This window comes from Eschscholzia californica, unplaced genomic scaffold, assembly GCF_041429995.1.
Source record: "Eschscholzia californica isolate CP2 unplaced genomic scaffold, dmEscCali1.0.p SCAF_5, whole genome shotgun sequence".
In the NCBI taxonomy this organism is placed as follows: domain Eukaryota; kingdom Viridiplantae; phylum Streptophyta; class Magnoliopsida; order Ranunculales; family Papaveraceae; genus Eschscholzia; species Eschscholzia californica.
In genome coordinates this window covers 5,506,961-5,530,619 of record NW_028238472.1, presented here as the reverse complement: position 1 = coordinate 5,530,619, position 23,659 = coordinate 5,506,961, and the positions used below count along the sequence as shown (strand labels likewise).

At 35.5% G+C, this 23,659-nt stretch overlaps 3 protein-coding genes across 3 annotated transcripts; all 3 read right to left on the bottom strand.

Moving 5' to 3' along the window:
* Positions 1–762: 762 nt before the first annotated feature.
* LOC147536532 (TOM1-like protein 3) lies at positions 763–9,642 on the bottom strand. Its single transcript, XM_086644773.1, has 10 exons — positions 9,240–9,642; positions 8,644–8,778; positions 7,218–7,296; positions 6,373–6,471; positions 6,162–6,275; positions 4,162–4,307; positions 3,342–3,423; positions 2,699–2,784; positions 2,395–2,595; positions 763–1,695 (listed from the first exon to the last, which is right to left on the bottom strand). The coding sequence occupies exons 2-10, from the start codon at positions 8,754–8,756 to the stop codon at positions 999–1,001; spliced, it is 1,617 nt and encodes a 538-aa protein (XP_086500899.1). The 5' UTR covers positions 8,757–8,778; positions 9,240–9,642; the 3' UTR covers positions 763–998.
* A 441-nt stretch (positions 9,643–10,083) lies between these two features.
* Positions 10,084–16,714, bottom strand: LOC147536531 (ras-related protein RABC1). The gene is made up of 7 exons (XM_086644772.1): positions 16,001–16,714; positions 15,711–15,852; positions 14,729–14,797; positions 13,998–14,063; positions 11,273–11,394; positions 10,926–11,054; positions 10,084–10,567 (listed from the first exon to the last, which is right to left on the bottom strand). Exons 2-7 carry the CDS (start codon positions 15,847–15,849, stop codon positions 10,457–10,459), a joined length of 636 nt encoding a protein of 211 aa, XP_086500898.1. The 5' UTR covers positions 15,850–15,852; positions 16,001–16,714; the 3' UTR covers positions 10,084–10,456.
* Positions 16,715–17,192: 478 nt separating this feature from the next.
* Positions 17,193–21,701, bottom strand: LOC147536530 (thiamine diphosphate-binding fold (THDP-binding) superfamily protein). Its single transcript, XM_086644771.1, has 9 exons — positions 21,296–21,701; positions 20,139–20,276; positions 19,847–20,029; positions 19,549–19,706; positions 19,311–19,410; positions 19,119–19,230; positions 18,129–18,268; positions 17,830–18,015; positions 17,193–17,484 (listed from the first exon to the last, which is right to left on the bottom strand). The coding sequence occupies exons 1-9, from the start codon at positions 21,515–21,517 to the stop codon at positions 17,317–17,319; spliced, it is 1,407 nt and encodes a 468-aa protein (XP_086500897.1). The 5' UTR covers positions 21,518–21,701; the 3' UTR covers positions 17,193–17,316.
* Positions 21,702–23,659: the final 1,958 nt, after the last annotated feature.

Here is a 23,659-nt window from a genome sequence, read left to right as displayed (position 1 = left end):
TAGGAGAATGAATAACTCTTTTAAGACTTCGTCAATATAATTTTTTTGTTGATGGCAAATTTAGAACAAAAAAACACTCAATACTTCTCATTAAGAGACATTCATAATATACCTACTAAATATGAAAAGTTAATTTTATTTTTGGTTAATACGCGTTTTCGTGTTTTCCTAATATGTACACCACAAGCACACGTAAACTCCGTAAATTGATTGTTTCTTTTTGAAGAAGTTAAAAGCAACTCTTAGAGTAATCCAATATTTCCTTAGCAATAATATTGACTATGCTCTGACTAGATTATTGAGTTAATGTTTCATCTGTTTAATGTTTTCTTGTCATCTTTTTGTCATCTTTCATCACTTTAATTACTTCCACTTTAATTACTTCCACTAACTTAATTTTTCCCATCAATTTCTTACAAGGATGTGCATTCATCAAAAAAAAAAAAACAAGGATGTGCATGTCTTACAAGGACATTAGTTCAAAGTGTCAAAAGTCTCAAAGATGATCACTCAATGTTATAAAAACTAGGGTTTTCAATTGAAACTGAGACATATGGTTGCAAGGAATTTACTGAGAGTGCGGCTAAAGGCCCCCGGCGAAAATGTTGTAGGCCTCTGGATTAAGCACAAATTGTGAGAAGTCTCGTGTGTAATCCGGGGACTACAGTATTTTGTCCCGGGGCCTTTAGCAGCTCCAATTTACTGATGATCAAGGTATTGAAGGTTAGTAGGGTTTCTTCATTGTTGCTGCTGAAAATGGCATTTATATCACATTCCAATCAATGAATTTATCACAAAGGAAGTAGGTAAGATTTACAAATCTCTTCTTTAACATAGAGTATGAAATATGAAAATCTATACAACAAACACTTCACATAGAATACAAGCCTGACACAACCACTCACTTTTTATTCCAGAACAAGTCTTGAAATTCAACTATAAAATTGCATCATATACAACATATGATATTCGGAAGGACCCGACTCCGAATGATCAATTTATTTACCGCCAGACGTTCTAGAGGCCGACGGAGAAGAAGAAGACGAAGACTTTGTCTTTGCAAAATCCACCAGATCTTTGAAGAGGAAGGCATCTTCCTTTGGTTTGGACTGTTTCTTCGTTGAATCCTGAGTGTTGTTCTTTGCTTGATTAAGAGAGAGATTTTGGGTCTGTTCTACTAGACTGTCACTCAAGAATCCTTCTCCTGAACCGCCACTACCATTACTGCCATGATCCGACGAAGTACGCTGATGCTGCTCAAAGAATTGTTGTCTCTGATTGTATTTGGCTGGTGGAGGTGGTAAGGAGTTGACAAAAGGAGTTTTGACCTCCCAAGCGGGCCCAGGTAGATGTTCGTCTCCCGATTTTGTAGTATGCAGATGCACAGGTTCATCATATTTGGGCTGACCAGAAAACATGGAAGCTGAGATTGAATCCTGCTCATAAGACGAAGGAGTTGAAGGGAACGTCTGAGTTGGCGTCAACGGCGAACTGGACTTTCCGTGGTTTGAACTCAGAGAAATATGCAGAGAATCTGGCTCCGCTTCGGAAGGTCGCTCAGTTCTGTAGATATCACCACTGAGATAATCCCTAGGCTCTGTACTAGTAGGCCTCGTTGAAGGAGGTAGGAAAATTGGGCTAGCATTTGTAGAAGACTTTGCTCCTGGCCCCTGCTGCATATTGTCCTTTGATGATCTGCAAACAATATTCATTATGAAACTCTGTAAAAATATTTGAATAATGCATCTCTAGAACTGTGAATTTTTTTTTGGGCCGTAATTTCAAATGTAAACAGAAAAACTAGAAAATTGGAGTAGTGAAGAAAGAATAAATATTTTTTTTTGAAAAGGTTGTATCTTTGGATAAATCACCCCATTAAGCATCACAGACTTCAAATAGCAAGGATCAACTACATTTGCTTAATTATTAAAGTTTATGAAACATGGAAACCGGTGTAGGAAGCAGATGTCTCTGACGGGTACGAGATATCAAACCAGCGAGTAGGAAAAGGCTTAAACGAGGATTTTTGCAAATATTCACATCTGATTTATGTCTTGGTGTGATGGCGTCTTGGTCGCACTGTACGTGTGAATCAATTTGTAGTAGCCCACATGAATTTGACAAAATAGGATGTTAGTAACGGTTCTAAAAAAATATGCATATCCTATCTTGTCAACTTCATGTAGGCTACCAATAAACTAGTTCAAAACCTACGTAAACAAAAGGAATGCATAAACGAGATGTGAAATATTTGCATAATTTCCCACCAAATGCCAAGTGGAGCCTAAGTCACACCAATTAATATTGATAGTATCATACACAGATAGTATGATACTTTTATCAGGATCCCTACAAAAATATCAAAGGAAACAAGGAAAAGCAAGTCATAATCACCTGTGAGCTAGCTGACCAAAATCATCTTCAGACTCGTCATCTTCATGGTTGACATTTACAAGTGGTGCCAAAGAAGTCTCAGTGGCTGGTACTAGTCCCACAAGTGCAGTCTGTGTTCCATTTACCATGTCATCGTGTCGCCGAAGTACACGCTGTAAGTCGTCATTCAATGTTAACCCCTCACATAGAAGTCCCTCATCTCTGTAAGATAAAAAGCAGTCACCACGATCAGTTTCAGACATCTATATATAAAAATATATATATATAATAGAGAGAGGAGAGAGAGAGCTGGAAGATATTTTACGTAGTATTGTTCACGAGAAGCATGACACGCTTTTGATATGCACGGCATTGGTCGACAAGGTCCACTATAATTTCTTGTTTCAAACTCTGAGATAAAGAAGCACAATCAGATAAAAGGAGTCAGCCTTTGGAGATACTATCTATTGTCACCACTACTTATAAAATAATTACCCAGACAAACAAATAAAACCTAATATTTTTAGGGTCCATATACTTGAGAGGAATCACAAATAGAATTCCATAAAAAGGGAAGGAATTATTCTTTTGAAAGAGTGGTTATTCTCTAAAGTTGCAAATTTGGAATGTTTAAACATGATTGCATCGTCGGCTAATAACTAACTTGTTAAGGCCCATAAAATGTCAACCCTGAACCAAAGCTTAGAATTTGCTTGTTTCTCTCTCTTTGTATGTGACATATTCACATATCTACCATTAACTGTTTCTTTTGAGAATGAAAAAAAATTGTTTCTTAACACTGACAAGACATCCGTTCTTGTTTTTCTAATGAAGTAAAATGGTTCCTTTACATTGTTCAAGTCGAAGACTCGAAGTATAATTAAAAGGCAGCAAGCTTCATTAAACATTGATACAAAAAGGCATGTACTTTTGTGACTCCCACGAAGGAACTTAAAAGATGGCGTTACCTCAGGACTATGAGGATCTAAGGCACCAAGCATTTCCATTAATACATCTGCGAGACCCCGAGCATTTTGAATCTCTTCCAAGCTGCAGTTAAGGACATATGAGTAGACGATCAAGCAAATAATCACTCAGATTATCAGATCAACTAGCAAGCATTTCTTGGAAAAAAAACAATGGTTTCTGATCAGCTATTGTTGTGAATCAAGTTCCCTTAACGGAATTTCTCTCAAAGCTACTAGTTTTATGAAAATTCATCTTATGCTGTCTATTATTGCTACAAACAAGAGGATTGGACATCAAATTTATCTCGTAACATAGTCAAGTACACATGTATACACAGAATCGCACAAATATATACCTGTGTTAGCAATTCAAGATACATAAAACTGTATGGTATAATGGTAGGGAAAGGTTCCAATATCGTTCAGTTGTTCCGGATGGGTATAAATTTTGGATGAAAATGCGGGATAAATTTAGAATAATACATAAAGCTCAATGAGAAACTTACAATATTTAAAACTTTTAACTCACTTCTACTCTACATGACCTAATCTATGTTGACTAATGCGGCTCTTCATCCTAATTAGATATCAATGAGAAAAACAATCTGCAATCATTTTTCTTATCATACTTGATCTCACATAAGGGAATTTTGAATGAAAGACATGGTGATGCTTGTACAACTTGATCACTGATTTCTGTGTTTACAGGGACTGTAAAAAATATAGCCAGCTCGATTGCACATCATGACGAGTGCCGAAGTAACAATTTATTGTCGTTAAAAGTCCTTACATCTTGATTCTAATAAAACAAATAAAATACCTGAGACCAGAGGCATCAGTTGGAAAAGAGGCCTCGAGAGTTTCATCGTGATAAGTCAAAGCCGGATGAACAATTGGCTGAGATTGGGGTGGAGTAAATACGGGAACCCTGTTTTCTGCAGGGGGAGGGAACTCTACTCCAGCTGACTGAAATTTAGTTAAGAATCAACACATTAACTGTTAGTTCATTGAAACAGAACGAATTGAACTTATAAGCAGCAACAAGCCTATCGCAGTAGGCTTCTGTAGAAGACCCTAAAGGATGATGTATCTAACAAAATAACAAATATACATCCACTTCCACAACCGATACTACAAAAGTGACCCCCCTCAAGAGGAACGATAAGAATGAGTGACATGTTTCAATGTCTAACGGTTATCTCCAACTCAAGGGAAAGAAATTTCGACATCTGATATCTCTAGAAAACTAGTAATGACCAAACTAACATTCAAAAGAAATAGTTGCAATTTTGTTCAAACTGCCCAATGCCACCATCAGTCCCCCGTCAAAGGAAAAATAAGAGCAGATAATGCAAAGTGAATTTCAGTTGGAGTTATAAACTCGAACTTTGAACAAACAAGGACTTCCTGCACGGAGCATACTCATGGATGCTTTAATCCCGGAAAAGTCCCAGAACAATAAGAAAGACAGAGATTGTAATATATAAAAGGAAACCAAGATCAACTAGGACCCAGCACGTAAGGGCTTACCCGGTGAAGAGTATACACCATCCTAATGCACCTTTTTAAAAAGGAGAAATCCAACATCAATTCCAAGGGAAGGGATCTGTCGAGATTCGAGAAGACTGTTCCGGAGACAATCTCCAAAGAAATCATCTCAGAAGGGTGAAATGAAACCCATGGAACTGGAAGTGCATACACCATCCTAATTGATTCTTTTTTAGGAGGAACCCACCTCGACTTCGAGGGATGGAATCTGTTCGAAACTCGAAAGACAGTTCTGAAGACTTTAAACACCAATGAAAACCATCTCAGAATGGGTGAAATGGTACCCACGGAAGCAAAAAAAAACAGTGTAGGAGAAAGAAGACACTGGGAAGTTCTGGAAGAGCTACTTAATGAGTATAAGGAAATACACTGACCATACAGAAGCTTTTAGTACTTTAGTGCGGGATCCAAAACCTAACTGCTTGACACACATATCAAGAAATTAATATCATGAGAACTGAAAGCAGCACAAAGACAAAGCACACGAGAGAACAAGGCATAACACTGAACCGCATGACCCATGGGCACCAAGGCTTGGGAAGAACAGAAGACTGTGCCTAATGATATTAACAACAACAGAACTAGAACTACATATCATGAAAGATTGTTAGAACCACACATGTATACTCCTTTTTGGGTTCATCCAAAAGTCAAAACATCAACATCGAGTAAGAAGGGGCATTGGAATCAAGTTTAGGCATGCCCCCTTCTCTTCATTGCTAAACTTCTCTTCATTGCTCACCTTCTCTCTTCGGAACTGTAATTCTATTTTTAAATGGTTACAGCTGCTTAGCTTGATATATAACATATCAGACATTCTAGCAATGTTTTATTTACCAAATCCAACATTTAACTATTAATTTTTCTTTGTAACATGTGGCTTTTGATGTGCTTTAACAATTAAAGACCATGAAGAATATTTAAGTGTATCACATCTCCACTATATCTATTATTCTCCAATGTGTTTGACATTCAAAGATCAAGAACAGAAGACTAAGATGAGTTTAAATATAAAATATATACAATTGAGCCTAAAAAGAAGTTGGTGATTTACAAAGTCACAACCTCTTGTAAGTGTGATATGAATAAATATGTAGTGACTGGGACTCAAGCATCAATTTCCTAGACCGAAAGTAAAGATAACAAGTTTGACTGCAATAGTATTAGTAAGAAATTCTGCAAAATAGGCCATAGAGGGAACTACTTCCTTTTGGATTAAAATATTCACTCTGGAAATCAAATGCTGCATAAACAGGAAGTTAAGATGTGCACCTTTAGTTCATTATATGCTGCAAAGTACTGAGGAAACCTTCCTGCTGGTCCACCTAAAGCTTCTTGCCATGTATCTATGAGAATCAGTATCTTCTCCCTTACATTCAAGTCTGGCTGCAGAGTCAAAATTGAGGAGACCAATACAGCATAAATGACATCAATATGGTAGCACATTGAGAAGATTGTCGAAAGCTAGGAGTAACTAGCCTACCTTCTTCTTCACTATTTTGACCATTTCATGTAGTATATTACTTTCAACTATCAGCTGAAATGCATGGTCCCCGCAGTTCTTACTAAGAGTCTCCAATACCTAAACCAAAAAAAAAGCAGAACAACATCATAATGAGGATATCTGAAAATCCACGATAGGCGAAAGTTTGGAGACGTTATTCGCTAATGATGTCAGATAAGCATTGGAGTATATATATCTCAATCAGTGTTACCTAGCATTGGTAACTATGTGGGACTGGTATTTTTATGCTAGTTCTTTGTCCGCAGCAATCCCTCTTTTTTACGCTATTTTGAGTAGCGGTATGTTTTCGGGTCCTTTTTATGATGCATAATACAATACCCTTACTTGCAACCAAATCCATTTCCATACAACTTCAATTATTATCCATTATAACTAGTTAACTGAACAAATCTCTTAATAACTATAAACCTGTAGACTTTTAATTAACATGGTGTATATTTAAGGTACGCCAAATTTGGAAGAGTTGGTCGCAAACGTAACAAAGAACAGTTAGGGGAATCCTGAAGGCAATATGCAAGGGGGACTAGAGTTTCCGTTACTTACCTTACAGTTAGTAACATAAATAAACATGGGAGTTGAGACCCTAACCATTTACTAAGTCGCTAGGCCATTAACATTGTTAAAAACAGAGCAGACCAGTAGGACTATTTAAGTGACATCTTGATTCCCATATCCATTTTGGAGAATTAAAATTTTTTAAGTTAATAGAACGTAGGCAACTAACAAAAATATAAAAATGTTCTGAAGCACGAAATAAGTCCTACTTCAAGATTGAACTGAAAAATAGTGAATGACACACTCACACAAAGAGAAAGAAGTTGTTTCTTGAGACTTTTACTTCCGAGACGTTTCTTAAGAACCTTGAATGCATTCTTCGCCTGCCTGCAGTTACCAAGCAATTCCATCCAATAAATTACGACGTGCGGATGCTTAAGACTAAACTGTAATGAAAGGATTTCTTTATAATTCAAGGAGTAGAGAATGTGTAAAGTGACCCTTATTCAGTGTCAAGCCCCTCATAGTGGGTTCTAAAACATGGAAATCGCTAAATATGTTGTATTAAAGATAGTAGTGGACGTAGGACAATGCAATGGAAATAGGATGCATATGTGAGATCAATTCAAACATTTAAATGAAGTTATAAACAATCTAAGCTAAAACATAACTAGCATAGTGAATAAAGCCATAAACATGAAAAACATAACCAGGCGGTCATAGAATGATTCAAAGCCAATTACAAGGGGAAACTACAAGTGAGATTCCACCTTTGCCCAGAATGGAGGAGTATTTCAACAATTAGAGCAATATATGTAAATATACACACACACACACACACATGAAGTTACTAATAACATGTTATCTTTCGTTACTAATTAGTGGGTGCTTTGTAAAGGAAGAGAATGAAGAAATTGTCTTGTGAAGGCAAACATCGGTGATCCCCAAGGCAAAGTCACCAGGCTAATAGGCTATAGCTAAATGACAGATTCTCAAGGTACAGAAATCAAGTTGAGAGGTCTGGACCGTGATCCCAATTGCGATCATGTGGGCAATATGGAAAGTTAGGTTCGATTTAATAGTGTCTACTCCTCTCAGTGTTCTGGCAGCGGAGGTTGCGTTTAGCCATACTATTCCATTGGAATTAGGATTCAGTTTGGGCTACGATTTTTCTTTTTTGGACTTCGTGTCCAATTGGGAGGCTATCATGATGTATCTTTAGGCCGTTCTCTTTGTCTGTCTCCGTTTTGTTTTATTTGGTTTTTGTTTTGTTTTTGTTTTTTTATTTTCTCTTGTATTTCCCGTTTTACTCATTCTTTCAATATTAATTCAAAGTTTCAAAAAAAAAAGGCAAACATTAAGTAGGTAATTTTAAAACATGTTAGAAGTTTCAGACAGGATTTCGAAAGTTGCCTTAAGTGCCACTAGTAGGGCAAGAGAGAAAACTTCACCCCTAATAAACTCCCTCGTGGCAATGTAAACGCCATGAAGGAAAATATGTTGTACATAGTCAAAGAGCTGCTCGAGAAAATGGTGGATTGGACGAAATATAGGGAATAACTCACAGCTCGGAGAAGGTATAAATAACAGAAGTAATATACTAATGGTACGAAAATTATTAGAACTAGCTAAGGTACTCAAAATCAGAAATCGCCATGAAGATGACAAATGGCCTATGCAGGAGCTAAATCGAAAATTTGAGAAACAAAAATTTAATAGATGCAAGAGAAATACCCCGGGTCCATGTTAATAATGTCGCAAATCTCGAGGTTCACTGCCCAATCAGGACCATCAAGCATGTCGCTGGTAGCCCGTTCTACACATGCTACTGCACTATTACTAGCCATTATACCCCTTCCTATCTTTGCCCTAATAACATGAGAAACCAGTAAGAAAGCAACCAATGAAGTAAATAAGTGACTCAGATGCTTCAAAATAGATCCCAATCAATATGATGGTGAATGAAGTACTAACAGATACTTGAATTATGATCTTTCTATTATCATCTTAAAATACATGTCTTTAAAAAAATTGGGTTAATCATATCTAACAAGATGAAATCTGAGATTACAAAATTAAGCCCTTACACAACAAGTAAGAAGTTCTTTTCCAAGTTCTGAATTCACTTCAATACAAAACTGACACTAAAGAGAAAGAATTAAACTTCAAGATGCATATATATTAGTAATTAGCAAAACCCAGAATCAGAATTTTGAATAGCACAAAAACCCAACTTGGGTTTTTGCTAGATGAACACATCAAGTTATCTCTGAAGTCAAAATTAGATAGAAGAGATCAGGAAACTAGAGAGAGAGAGATAGTGGTTTTACCTGTAAGGAAGGAAAGTAGTGAAAGAAATGGTTGGAGGAAGAATGGAAGTATTGGTGGTGGTGGTTTGATTCTTTGAGTGGTTTAATTGTTTGGTGGATTATTCTTCTCTGAGTCTATGGGTTTGGTATTTAGAGAGAGAAATTACGCTGTTTTGAATAAGAAATTCTACTTAAATGGGTTTTCATACTCAAGAACATTGACTTTTTTTTTTCTTTTGATCAGTCCACTTCATCTTCCTCATTTGGGATTCATCCTATTTTCACATCAAAATGTCTTTGGAGTGGATGGACAAGATTTACAGAGTGTGTTTTAGTTTCTCTCCTTAGATTCTGTCTGGACACATCCCCTGATTCGGATTAGACAAGAATAGTAGTGTGACAGAGTATCAGGATTGTTCACCTTAAACCCTTATTATTCTAGGACAATGACTTTATGCGTTGCACAAGTGTTCGACCATGTGCTCTAGTTGGGATTTAGGCACGAGGAAACTAAGCCAATGTTTTTTTTCTCATTGTCCCAATTTGATATTGTGAATCGCGTAATTTAAACAAACAGAAAATCAATCAGAAAAAAGTCATATCAATGATTTATAAGACAAAAACAGATATTCTGAAATTTGAGTCGTTAGAAAATTTATTTAAAATTTAAAAATGGTGAAATTTGGGAGTACTCCATTTTAACTAAAGGTGTCTATTGGTGGACTTGGACTTTTTTTTTTCTGTTGAAATACTTGGACTTGTGGACTTGGACTTTTGGACTTGGACTTGTAGACTTTACCCTTTTTCTACCATGAGCAAAGACAAAAGAATTTGCACATAAGTAGGGTAAGGAAGACAACAGAAGTTTGTACAACATTTCTATAAATATTCTATTTATCCACCAAATTTGCTAAAAGTATTCGAAGAAAGACTGTAAAAAAAGGCAAGCGTAAAACTGAATGAAAACATGAATTAGTTTAATAACAACATACAAAATGAACCACACAGACAAACAGTATCACCACTACCACTAGATGGTTCTGAATTTACATTCTTTTCCTTTCTTCTCTTTCTTGGCAAGTATGAAATTGGATATATTATGGAACTGTCGGATCACCATCGAAGAAAACCTAACAACAATGGAGAAAACTTCGCTGGTGACAAGAGAGAGAGAGAGAGTAGAGAGAGATATCTATTCCTTATAGCAGCAGCAGCAACAACAATCCAGGACAGAGATATCAGCAACAACCACTAGCCGATGATCCATCTGTTGGGGGAGGCTTCTGTTTAAAGATGTTCTTTTTAACACCTACGGAACCTTCAGCCAAGAGGCTTGGTGTATCCAATATCTGCATATCCATAACGCATCTTTTCAAACTATCTATAAGGTGGTGTTATTTTTCTTTCCTTTCAAATTCAAATCTAAGATCTGACACGAAAACTCGAGTCAGATTTCAGAATGTTTGTTTTTTATTCGACTCAGATAGATGGTCCCTATTTGATTTTTGGTCAATTCGAGTCGGGTATAAAATAAGTCTGAAGTACCATAGATCCCATTGTAAAATAACCTAAACTGAGACCAAAACAAGTCGGACTGACAACCCAGATTCAGACAACTCGAACCCAGGCGGGCTGGATTCAGACAATAAAAAAACAAGTATCATCAGTTATCTGAATCTCGCTTATTATGAACTGGAACAACAATACCTTTAGAACAAGCTCCTCAAAACATTGCTCCACGTTGACTCTAGTTTTTGCACTACATTCAAGGAAAAGGCATCCATATTCCCTAGCAAAGTCTATTCCCTCTTTTTTGGTGACAACCCTTTCGCTTTCCTGATCACATGAAAAAAAAAATTAACTATATATTCTTGATATCTTGAGAAGGGGATGTTACAATTATATAATTCAAACATACTCATATCTGATGAAAACCCAAAATAGCAGGCATTGGAAGAACTAATTTTTCAATTTATGCAGATGACAAACTTTGTAGTAGAATTGAATGATACTCTCTTCAATAAGTATGAAAGCATTCTAATGCTCAAATTTACCTTATCAACTTTGTTTCCCACAAGCATCTTGATGCAGTCTTGATTAGTTGAATAAAGATCGATTTCTTTTGCCCACACGTCAGAAAGATTCGTAAATGTGTCTCGCCTTGTTACATCGTAAACTGTATTTTATATGGAATAAGGTAAGGCGAACGAGTACAGGTAAGATAAATCAGAAAGTAACAATCCAAAAGTATTTAATGTACTATTGAGATAAAGAAAGGAATACTATGCTGAAATCTGAAACAGAAAGATGAATTCAAAACCTCCACTGTCTATCCACACCTGAAGACTAGAATTTGAAGGACAACCACTTGAGGGGTCAATTATAGGCACCACTAGAAGTCGGTTAGGATTGATTGACACAAGTGGAGGGCTGTGGAAATGACATATTGGAGCCTACCCCAAGCCTATTACATTGTTCAAACAGTTTGAGTTCTCGCTCACTATAGAGAAAGTTGGTATTCAAGTCTGATACATTCAATTCAAACAACAGCTTTCGTGATCAGCAGTTCCATGCCCAGATTCTTGAAGAACGTACAGCCCATCATCCTTGGATAACATATCAGACCAGTCCCTTAGAAGAGTAGCAAGGATCAGATCTACTTAGCCATCCAACATAAGGTTCTTCTTGATTTCTCAAGAGACAAAGTCTGAACTGGGTTGGTGCGGGTGCCAATGAGGTGGCTATAGGTACTGTTAGCATTTCCAAGAATTTGAGTATTCACACATTATCTGACATGAAGAGAGTGTAATGTGATTCTCCTTCTGATAAAAGCGACACCTCTTATTTTCTCTAACTCTAAACAAGTAAACAGGCAAGTGGGTTTTTGTATTTTTCTTAATTTTGACTAGAGTGCGTTCATAGAGGCGAAAATTGAGGTGGGACGAAGCAAAAGTTCTGGGGTGCAGCAAAAGCACAGTGAGGGGGACAGGGTCCGAGGCCTTCATATGCAAGCGCCTGTCTCCCACCTTGGATCATGTGGGACTGGGCCAAGCATTGGACTTTGAGATCATTTGCCAACACCTAGAAATCACAGATAATCTCCTTCATTACCCTTTATGCAGCTTCTTTTTTTATTCATCAGACTTCTCATTGTCACCTTCATTATCTAATCTAATCATTGATCTATCAATACGAAAGCATTTGAAGAGACTTTCAAAAGAAAAATCAACAGAGAAGATCACCCCCTTTAGTTTTCTATAAGTCTGGCTTGATTGTCTTGCATTTTAAGATCTAAAATGTTTAATTAAAGATATCAAAACAAAAGGCTATATCTGCGCTGATAATTGACACTCAACGGCCATGAGAGAAGCTTTGCCCGAATCATGTATGAACGGGGGAACCCGACCCCGAACTAGTGGGCTCTGATCCATCAAGTGATGCTAATTACTAAGAGGGTGTTTGATTTTTTAGCACTTGTAAGTGCTACCACTTACTAAGTGATAATCACTTAGTAAGTGATATCACTTGTAAGTGTTGTGGCGTTTGTTTTCCATCACTTCTAAGTGCTTGATTATTGTTTTTATATTAATTCTAAATGTCATAAAAATGAGAAATTGTCTATTTTGACCTTAAAGTATTTACATATTACTATTTCATACTAATTCATTGTGCTCGCGAGTTTAGATACAAGAGAATTACGGTTTATGAGTACTTTGTGTTGAAAATATTAACCTCAAATAATTAAAAAGTATGAAGGAGAAAGAAGTTACATTGCATCATGGAGTTTGGGTGGTTCCGTGACTAATGAAGGAAAGATGTGAAAAAAATTTAAGAGAAAAGCTTAGGTGAAGGATGAGTGAGAAGGAAAAGTGTCATCGCTAAAGTCATAAAAAGATTTTTTTACTTATCAATTGTTTAAGATTTTCTTTTGGATTATAATCATATTGGTAATTATTATATTCGGAGAGGGATAAAAATGTCTTTTTTAGCATTTAGAAAGTAAGTGCAAAAAAATAAGCTCCAAGTTGGAGCTTACTTTTTTGCACTTACTTTGACCCCACTTACAAGTGATATTCACTTATTAAGTGAAAAAACAAACGGCCTAAAATTGCCGGCCTACACTTATTAAGTGAAAATCACTTAATAAGTGCAAAAATCAAACACCCTCTAAGCCTCTCAATCGCAATTGCAGGAGCATCATTCAACCACCAGCCATTTCAAGAGAAAATTCAGTAGTTCTAAAACATAGATACGAACCAAAAGAACATAGTCTAGATCTGGACCTCCCTAATGTCATGACAAAATAAAGAAGGTAAGAAACAGGTTCGAGCAGCAAATCTGAGCACCTTAGAAGGTCGTTAAAATGAAGAATGTTGCAAAATCGAATTTGAACCACACCGAAGGCAGTGTAAACCAATGGGAAGTCGGGAAGTGCGGTTCCAGTAACATAAACTTCTTGTTGGAAAGTAATGAGATACCTAGATATATTTCTTATATAAAAATTCTAACTATCTCAAGGGAAGTTTCAAGGCATCCGACCATCAAAATCATCCAGAGAATTACGGATTTGGGAAATGTAAGAACATGATTTTTCAATCACTTATCCACAACCAAGGATTTGGGAACATTGTAAATCTAGGAACATGATTTTCAGTCACTTATCCACAACCAACACATGAATTGGCCACATTCTCAGAACTCAGAAGCAGTTTTTGAATTAAATAATGTACAAGTTAATAATACACTTGAAGAAGGTAAGAGAAACCAGAAAATGCATACCCATTATAACCCCTTGTGCGCCTCTGTAATACGAACTTGTTAATGTTCTGAATCTTTCCTGCCCAGCTGCGTGGTCAAAATAACGGATTTAAGTTAATATCAGCAATAAATAAATTGCCTCAGGGCTTTTTTGAGACTACCTTGCCTACTTCAAAAAAATTGAAAACCTTTTTCTAGCAAGTATTTCTCAAGTTAAACTGATGGTACATGTTCAATGACAACAAAACCCGAAACGGCATTAACGCATAAAGGTTGCATTATAAGAAGGAAAGAGGTATTGACTTAAAAATTTTAAACTCAAAGATCTGATGGAGGTTACAGCTGTAAAAAAGAGACATTATGAACAAAAGTGAAGAACCATAAATGCCAACAACTAGGAAAAAGTCGATGCCATGCTGGTAATCTAATTAATACTGCTCTCATGATCTCCGTTGCTCCATGTAATATAAACTAAATCTCACATTCTCACTTCCTACTTAGAAACAAGAGAATATGATATGACCTAGCGACTAAGTTGGAAAAATACATTTTCATGTTACAAAGCAAAACTAACTTTTATTGCTCATCAACCTGTAAGTGCTCAGTAAGAAGTTCACAGAACTAGCTGCCAGAAGGTGACAGAACTAGTGCTAGAACCCCCACAGTTTCCTATAGATTGTGTCTTCAATCAGGATTTGATTAAAGCCCACTAGTCATAAAGTAAAATTGAAATCACACACACAAATTGTTACCTGTATCCCATATTGCAAGCTTTAACTTTTTTCCTCCAAGGGTTACTATCTTGACCTTGAAGTCCACACCTACAATGGAAAAGGTAAAAAAATAGACATTAAAGAAAATTTAGGTGCTACAAAAAAAACGATGGCCAAGCCTAAGAGTGGCGTATAGTTACGTAAGGTACAAATGTTACAAATTTGGTACATTCATATATGCAATGTTATCAAAATCGTATAATTTCCGGTTCAGGGCGCATATAAGATCATTTTTACAATTTTACCCTAAATCTTAGTCTTAATCACAGATCCAGTAATCAGTTTTGCATTGTGGGTAATTGTTTAATCAGATGATTCAAACTAGAAAAAGAAGTGGAAGGTTTCAGCCTTCAGGGTTTTATAAGTTGTTCAAAAAGCATACATGAGAAGAATCTTCACCGCAACGGAGTAGGAGAAGTGTTCTTATTCAAAGAAGAAAGAAAGATCAATGTATGAGATATCGCATTTGTGGATAAAGTTTTTGACCAGAACTAAAATTTTCAATTGAAAATATATCTCCATTAGTGAAAGTTTTAAGTCTTGTTGATTCTGATGAAGTCTTAATCCCCTCTTACCAACCCAATATTGGTGTTACCATACCTACTAATCTCCATTCTATATTCCTAACGTTACACTTCATTTACACTTAACCATTTCTCAATCCTTTTCCCTTCACAACATTTACTAGCTGGAACGAAAAACAATATGAACCAAACTCTTAGATAGATTTAGCCTAACCCATATTGCCTTTTCTAGACATCAATATAACACAAGTTTACTTCATTATAGATTACCCTTTACCAAATAGAACAATCAAAGTATCAAATCAACCACAATTTATAAGAAAAAATGAAATAGAAAAGGGAAAAGTGACCTAATTCTGAGAATTAATATCTTCAATCAAGACTCAAAAAAGCATAATTTATATGAAGTACTATAATTAACAAGGAAAATTACATACCAATTGTAGGAGAAAGATCTTCAAAGGTATCTGAGGTAAAACTTAATAAAAGAGAACTTTTACCAACTCCAGAATCTCCAATCATCAATAACTTAAATAAATAATCAAATTCTGGTTTACTTGTACTTGATAAATCCATCTCCTTTAACCAAAAAAAAAAAACACAATCAATCACAAACCCTAAAGAACTCTACACAATAATAGATTGCTCGAATTGAAGAACAAAACAAATCAATCAATTTGATCGTTGAAACCGAATCAAACATGAAATCAATGAGGTTGAGAATTACCTGTAAATGTGTAGAATTCAATTCGAATTGAAGAAATTCACAGATCTAGGGTTAACAAAAAAGCAGAGAATGGAGAGATATTTTGATGAGTAAAAGTGGAAGAAAATTAGGGATCAAAATAGAGAGTTTTTTTTCTTTCCTTGATTAAAAAGTAAGAAATAAAATTCCCACCGAATGGAAGACGAATCTCGGTGTATTCGCGGTAGGGTTGAGAATCGGGTCCGGTTGTTGACCCGTGGGCTTACTTTTTTTTTTTTTTTAGTGAATATTTAGATATTTGTTTGAACATGGGTTCTTTTGGATTTCTCTATAGAAATAGTTTCACAAGTTTATCATTAGCAGAAACAACTTTGAGAAATTCAATCTGCCAATTTCGTGAAGATAGAAATGTATGTTCTTCAATCTTTTTGGGGATTCTAACTCTAACTCCTTCATCAAAAAAAAAAACTCTTCACTCGTAGCAAATGTTCATCCTTAGGAGCTGGGAAACCGACCCCTTTCTAGGATTCTCGGAATCCGTCAAACGAATTTCTCAGAATAGGTCGTCGGTGAAACTCGTCTGACAGATTCTGTGAAACCTAGAAAGTAGTCCAATGGTCTTGTTTTATGAAGTTGTAGTCCTTTCTAGGGATTCTAACTAAACTTGTTCTGATATTTTTTGAGATCACATTACATACTCTATATTAACACACAGAAATGAAAATCAATAGATAACTTCATTGATGATATCAAATTTAGAAACACATGCCAAAATTAATGTGGATGTGGTTACTTAAACACATCCATTTGTACACTATACTACGTTTGCCATATTCTTTTTGGAAAAAATCAGATGCCATTGTAGTAGCATCCACATTGTTAACCAAGTCCAAAAACTTTGTTCATTTAATTAACAGAGAAAGAGGGAAACAATGAACCCCAAGAATAAACTCCCTCATATGTCTTTTGCATTTTGGGCTGTGTTACATGATTTTAATAACGAACCTTGAAATTCGGAGGGCTATGCATAGCCGGTCCTGACATTTATGTGGCCCGGCATTTATTGTTTAACGTATAGTATATTTTTTTTTCTGTAAATTGTTGTGGTTGATATTGAAGAGAAATCAATAGACTCTAATTCCACTTTAGATGTCATAGAAGGGTTATGATATGTAAATTTTATAGGTTTTTTACTCCTCTATCTCCATTTAGATGTTATAAAAGAAGTACTTTTTACTTCAAATATTTGTGGGTTCTAAATTTGAGCAGCTTAAAGCCATTGGAGAAGATTACATAGAGAGAGGGAGAGAGGCAATTCTTTTGTTTGTGAAGACATATTAGAGAGGCACATCAGAAGGGTAATCCTGTGGATGTTTTTTGACTGTCTCTCTAAGGAACCTCTCTTGCTCTATGAGATTGGTCGGTCGATCGTCATATACGTCTCTGAAAAGTTCTGTAAGCGAAGGCTTTTTCTGTTTTTCCGCAACTTGAATGGCATCCAACACCTGCAATACCCAAACAGAACAACAACCAAAGATATGAAGGTAATTAGGACTCAAAAACGATTAAAAGAGTCGATCGACCTTATAGATAAATAATTTCCAAAGTCAAGATTCATATGTATATACAAATGGCTTAAGGTCTATTTGTCTCCTCTTATTCTTACACTTTAGCTACACCACATCTACGGGGCTCACACAGAGATGATGCAAATTAAGGTCGGTTTCTTCCGTTTTGTCCGGACGTAGTTAGAAGATCAACCCTTTCAAATGTCTTACTACCGGAACTACGGGGAGTGTGTAAAAAGGGTATAGAAAGGATACTGAAAGAACTTGTATAAGCATACTCACCTTCTTTCTGACATCAATCCTGTGTTGTGATTCATCTTCATCCGTCCACCAACCATTAGTTTCAACCCATATTTTAAATCTAGTTACAGGATCTCGAGCATTCTTCCAATGATCAATTTCATCGACTGGGCGATACTTGGTTGAATCATCCGATGTAGAATGGTGCCCTACTCTATATGTAAGTGCCTGTTGACGTTAACAGCCATAAGCAAGAAATTTAATTGTACGAAGATAAATGTGCATCATCATTATATTTTACGATAAGAATGATGTTTCGTAAGAGGCAAGTTTGAGGATACCTCAATAAGGATGGGTCTTTGTTCACTTATGGCCATTTCACGAGCAGCACGAACTGCACTATAAACAGCAAGAGTATCATTTCCATCTACTCGAATGCTACGAATTCCATACGCCTGGCCCCTAACAACAATGCCATCACCTGCAACAAGAATTTGATACAGAGTCTATTACAACTAGTATGATAGATATATGTGACTTCATTGTTCTTTAGCTTTGTTCGCCGAGTCCAAGTGATGTAAAAAATTTAAAATATCAATTATCTTGTACTTGATTTAGGCACCAATGAGCCCCATCGGCCTTGTTCCACATGGTACAAGGTTTTTCCTCGGCATGGGTCTGCCCAAGACTTACCCCAGGCTTCTCCACCTTACCAATCTATCTAGGTGTTAAACCCGCCGAAAAGGCCTTGCCAATACATAAGAGAAGGTGTTATGTTATAATTCGGGTCTAGGAGGTTTTTCTAAGCAATTTGGGACTCACTGAATTCCATATCGAGAATTTTTGTTGATTTGAAGAAAAAATTAAAAAATCGGTCCATGTGTTAAAACCAAGAAAGGGGTTTTTTCATCAGATATGCTACTCGAAGCAGATTGTAAGAGCAACTCAAGAGATGGTTCCAAAATCTGGCTTGTTTCTGAATCTGAATGGAAAAAATGCAAGTTTTAAGTACTTTACAAAAAAAAAATTTCCAACTCAGATTTCATCAGGTAGCTTCCTTTTTGCAAGAATCTGACTTGAGGACTGAACTGTCTCGTCAGTCTCGAGTCCGATTTAAGGATGTTTGTTTTTGTCTGACTCATCTGAAGGCCTGATTTGGATTGATTTTGGGTCCATTTGAGTTGGACAGTTCAAATTTCAACGAGTCAGATTTAGAGAATACGAGAAAACATAAATCACCCAAGTCTCAGCCAATTGCTACTTCTACCTCTTAGTATACCAGTAACTTGATAATTATGCATATTTAGGTTGGTATAAAATTGTGTACGTACTTCGAAACTGTTGAGCCGTCGGGGTACTAATGGCCCATCCGTTGTTTCGACATATAAAAATAACAGGGGCGTCCGTCACTGCTGCAAAATTTAAGCCAGCATGGAAATCTCCCTGAAAATATTCAGAGAAAGATATTTGACAAAGCTATTAGCTTATCATCTCTATTCTGTATTTAGGTATGTATTATATACCTCACTCGTTCCACCATCGCCAAAATAAGTTACTGCACATGCATCTTTCTTATCCATCTTCAAAGAATAAGCAGCTCCCACAGCCTGAGGAATCTGAGTACTGGTATCACAATATTTAGTTATGATTTCACGAGCAGAGAACGAAAAAATTACTTATGCAGTTATGCTTCATAATTGCTTCATATATATGTATGTGTGTGTGTTCGTGTGAGAGAGAGAGAGAGAGAGATCTACGTACGCGATTGTTGAAGAGACGGTTACATAATTGAGCTTGTTTGACCCATAATGGATTGGCATCTGCCGACCTTTCCCGTAATCAGCTTGGTTTCCAAAGCACTGGTTTGCGAACTCTTGTAAAGTGAAACCTCGCCATAAGAGAACTCCAGCCTCCCTATACTGCATTTGTTCGGCAGTTCCACATAGATTCAAAAAAAAAAAAAAATTAACCCATCATTCATCAAACTTAAAGAATATGTATAAATATACGAGTTAGTGTATAATTTGTTATCGTTATAAACGCAAGGAGTTTAGCTAACCTGGGGAAATATCATGTCATTGAAGGATAGGGCAGCGGCAGAGGCAATGTTGATGGCTTCTTCTCCTATTGTGGTAAGGTAGAAAGAAATTCTTCCTTGCCTTTGTGCTTCATAAAATATGGTGTCCATAACTTGAAGAGTTACCATGTCCTTGTACATTTTCAGAGCTACTTCTTTGCTAAGCTGGAACACGTCACCTCGAAGATAAGAGATTAGATCATCTAGACCCAAGATCTGAATTAAGTTTTGGTGAAAATTTCTATTAGATAATCTATTTTTAGACGACACAAACCTGCTGGTAATTGCTACCTATAATCGTCCGACCATTGTTATCAAGAACTCGATAGCAATCCATTCGATTCCCAGAGGACTCAGATATGAATTTCATTTGGGGTGTGAATGTAACCCGTCCACCTGGGAAGTCCAAGACCTGCAAATAAATGGCAAGAAATAAGTTTTTAAAAGAAGGTTTCGTTGTCCGCTATCTATGAGACTGGATAGTCATCATCATGTTGATCATTTTCACTAGAAATAACATCATTTTAAAACTTCTAAACAAATGAAGGTCGAGAATTTGAAAAGCGGAACACAACAATAGTCAAATTTGAAACCAATTTAGGAAGGGCTTGGAAATCTTATACAAAATACGACTTTTGGTATGGATAATGTACATGGTGAAAAGATTATTGGCTCCGGCAGAGAATTGCTGCGATTTGGCGATGTTTATTTAAGTACTATTATATGGATCAATTACAAACATTAACACGAATGTTTTACCAAATTCTTAGAGGCTAACGTAAATTGGTTCATATTGTTGCACTTAAATGAACACAAACAAGGCATAAATGGCATCTGAATATTTGCAAAAATTGACCAGATATCAAGCTGAGCCATAATAAAGAAAAGTCCTTAGGCCACTTTTGGCGTGCGGGAACGAAATGCAGTTACCAAGAATTCCATTCCAAAATAGTACTTGGCAAACTCCTGAAAGGAGAACCCCACGGGTGGGTGGGTGGGTTTGCGACTCTCTTTCCGTCCATCTACTCTCTACCAAACACATTCTCTGCCGAATCAAACTATATAATGAGGTATTGCAATTACTAGGAATTCACATTCTCTTCGCGCCAAACATGACTTTACAAAAACCTCTAAAACCTCAATCTGAGTTTTATTTTGATATACTAATAAAGTTTAGTCCTTTCTTTAATCTAAACAAATCTTCCTTCTTTTCTTCCCCAAATTCTCTTTATCCATTTCAATATCAATATATGCATGCATAATTCATCAACTATAAAATCATATATAGATATTCATATCAAATTAGCTTCTTCCCCATTTCTCTCAATATCAAAATAAGCTTATCAAACTAAAACAATTTTTTTTTTTTAAAAACCCTGAATTTTATTATATGAAATTTAGAAGAATCTCACTGAAATAAGAAAAGGGTACCTGATTTTCTTCATAATCAGAACCAAAATTGAGTAATTCTTGATGTTTTTGGGCTTTAGTTGATTCAAAACGAAATTGGCAGATTGAATTTCTCAAAGCTTTTTCTGCTGATGATGAACTTCTGAAACTATTTCTATACCAAAATCCCAAAGAACCTATGTTTCTATGGAGATGATTAGAGAAGATATTTCTTGATGTTCTAGTGATGAAGGAGATAGCCATTAATTAGAGAGATTTTAGATGAAAGGAAGAAGTCTTTAGAGAGAGAATTTTTTTTATGATTTGGGTATAGAGAGAGAGAGAGAGAAGAGAAGTTGGGTGAAATATAATTATGTTTTCGAAGGAGATTGAACAATTTAAAGGAGTTGATGAATATCTCTAAATTGCCATTTCATTATTGGGTCCCAGTTAACAATTGGCAGATTTGTGGCTTTAAACACACTAATACTGAATATTCCTTTTGGGGTATACCTTTCTTTTTAGTCCTACTACCTACTTCTTAACTAATTGCCATTTTAGTCCTTTGTTTCAATTTTTCCTTGTATATTATTTGTTAGCAGTCACCTCATTTCAATTTGATTTTCTCCTTTAGTCCCCACCTTCCTCATTTTTTCTTTGTGAAATTAAAAATAATTTTTCGAAGGAATTTAATTCTTTGAATATCTTACTTAGACAAGCTTTGGGATAGAAAAATCGGTGTGCAACAAAAATAAATATCAATTATCTTTCAAAACTTATAAATTATTTAATTTTGGTAGATTTGATTGGAGGAAATTTGAACGGCTGATTGGTGGTTGGTTGTCCTTCGGGGTCACCTAATGAAGTTTACTAGGAACAAAAATATTTTGTCTCCAAGACTTTCTGATATGTTAAGGTCGTATTCTAACAACCGTAACGAACAAATGTAGTTTCGAAAAGATTCTCGTTACGTGGTTACTGATATTCTTAAGAGTTATTTTTTTTGGTCCCCTATTTTATGGTCAGTTTTCTTTGTGTCCTCTTGTTTTTCATAAATTCAAAATTGGCTTCTTTTTGTTAACTTCGTCAGTTAACTTTGATGGTTAACATATTTGTTACCAAAATAATTCTTCTTATAAATAATTCTAAATAAATTCAAAATTCGCGCCCTTTTAGATAAGAGTTAATTTTCAAATAATTTCAACTTTGTTAGAATCAATTTGGGGGATAAATAAAATTATATCTCAAAAAATTCAAAAGCACCACCTCATTTCTAATTTTCTACCTCTCCTTCCTCCATTTCATCACGTCGACTCCACCTCTCTCCGCCTCAAGGATTGACATATAAGCAAAGAAGGAAATCAGGGGATAATTAGGAGCTCCATTAATAAATAGTACTCGAAAAAAAGAAGATGATGGAAAAGTAAACGACGGGAAGGAGATGTGATAGAAAATGATAAGACATGAGTTCAAGATGAATAATACAAAGATTAAGGGGTTTAGTTTGATTAAATTTCGAAACTACGATTCCTCTATAATTCTAATAATGAGACAATGTAAAATAATTTTTAAAAAATATAGTGTAGTTTGTAAACTTGTGGCATACAAGTTAGAGGTCACGTTTTTCAAAAAAAAAAAAAAAAAAAGAGTAAGAGGTCACAAGTTTGATACTTTCCCTTGTCAAATTTTTTTTGTTTTTTTTTTCTCTAGTCATTATTATCTCAAACTATTAATAGTAACAACAAACTATTAATTATAGATAGTCAACTAGTTGTAAGGTATACTTAAAGACTCTTTCTGAATTGTTGTATTTATTGTTTAATTTTTTTCATGGAATAAATTTAGTTTGATATGTGTGGTTCTTACTTAAACAATTTTTCGGAACAAAAAGTATAGATCGTCAACTAGTTTTAGGCTCTATGTTGTCGGAATTTACGCCTCTTTAATTATTGATTTAACTTCAACTGTTATCAAGCTTCTCACATCTTGATGATGTATCAATACCTAACATTTTTTTTTTGTCGAAATCAATAACCAACAATTTAATTGTCTTCTTCTAAAAGCTTTAGAATTTTTATTTTTATATCATCTAACTTTTGTAGCTTTCAACAAAAAAAATAAAAACAAAAAAATCTAACTTTTCTAGCATGGAATGCTTTGGATGAGTGTGAGAAGAGGAAACTGTGGGGGTCCTAAGAGAACCAAAACACATCACGGAACTACAAATGTCAATGTGTGCTAGGGATTCATTGTCCATGTCAGCTGAAGGTGGAGTGGACAATGGATAATGCTTATCTTTATATCTTGTACCAACCCCATAGGCTGCTTTAATTTAATGAAATCTCTATCTCTTATTACAGGTTTAATGTAACATAATTTGCATTTTTTATTTTAACTTTTTACTTT

Coding starts and splice junctions, on each gene's coding strand:
- LOC147536532 (XM_086644773.1), bottom strand. CDS start 8,756: ATGGCTAGTAATAGTGCAGTAGCATGTGTAGAACGGGCTACCAGCGAC. Junction 6,276..6,372: donor TCAAAATAGTGAAGAAGAAG/GTAGGCTAGTTA, acceptor TTGACTCTGCAG/CCAGACTTGAATGTAAGGGA. Junction 4,308..6,161: donor CAGCATATAATGAACTAAAG/GTGCACATCTTA, acceptor ACTAAATTTCAG/TCAGCTGGAGTAGAGTTCCC.
- LOC147536531 (XM_086644772.1), bottom strand. CDS start 15,849: ATGGATTTATCAAGTACAAGTAAACCAGAATTTGATTATTTATTTAAG. Junction 14,064..14,728: donor GCTTGCAATATGGGATACAG/GTAACAATTTGT, acceptor TTGACCACGCAG/CTGGGCAGGAAAGATTCAGA. Junction 10,568..10,925: donor TTGAGGAGCTTGTTCTAAAG/GTATTGTTGTTC, acceptor ATGGATATGCAG/ATATTGGATACACCAAGCCT.
- LOC147536530 (XM_086644771.1), bottom strand. CDS start 21,517: ATGGCTATCTCCTTCATCACTAGAACATCAAGAAATATCTTCTCTAAT. Junction 19,231..19,310: donor GCGATGGTGGAACGAGTGAG/GTATATAATACA, acceptor GAATATTTTCAG/GGAGATTTCCATGCTGGCTT. Junction 18,016..18,128: donor AAAGACCCATCCTTATTGAG/GTATCCTCAAAC, acceptor TAACGTCAACAG/GCACTTACATATAGAGTAGG.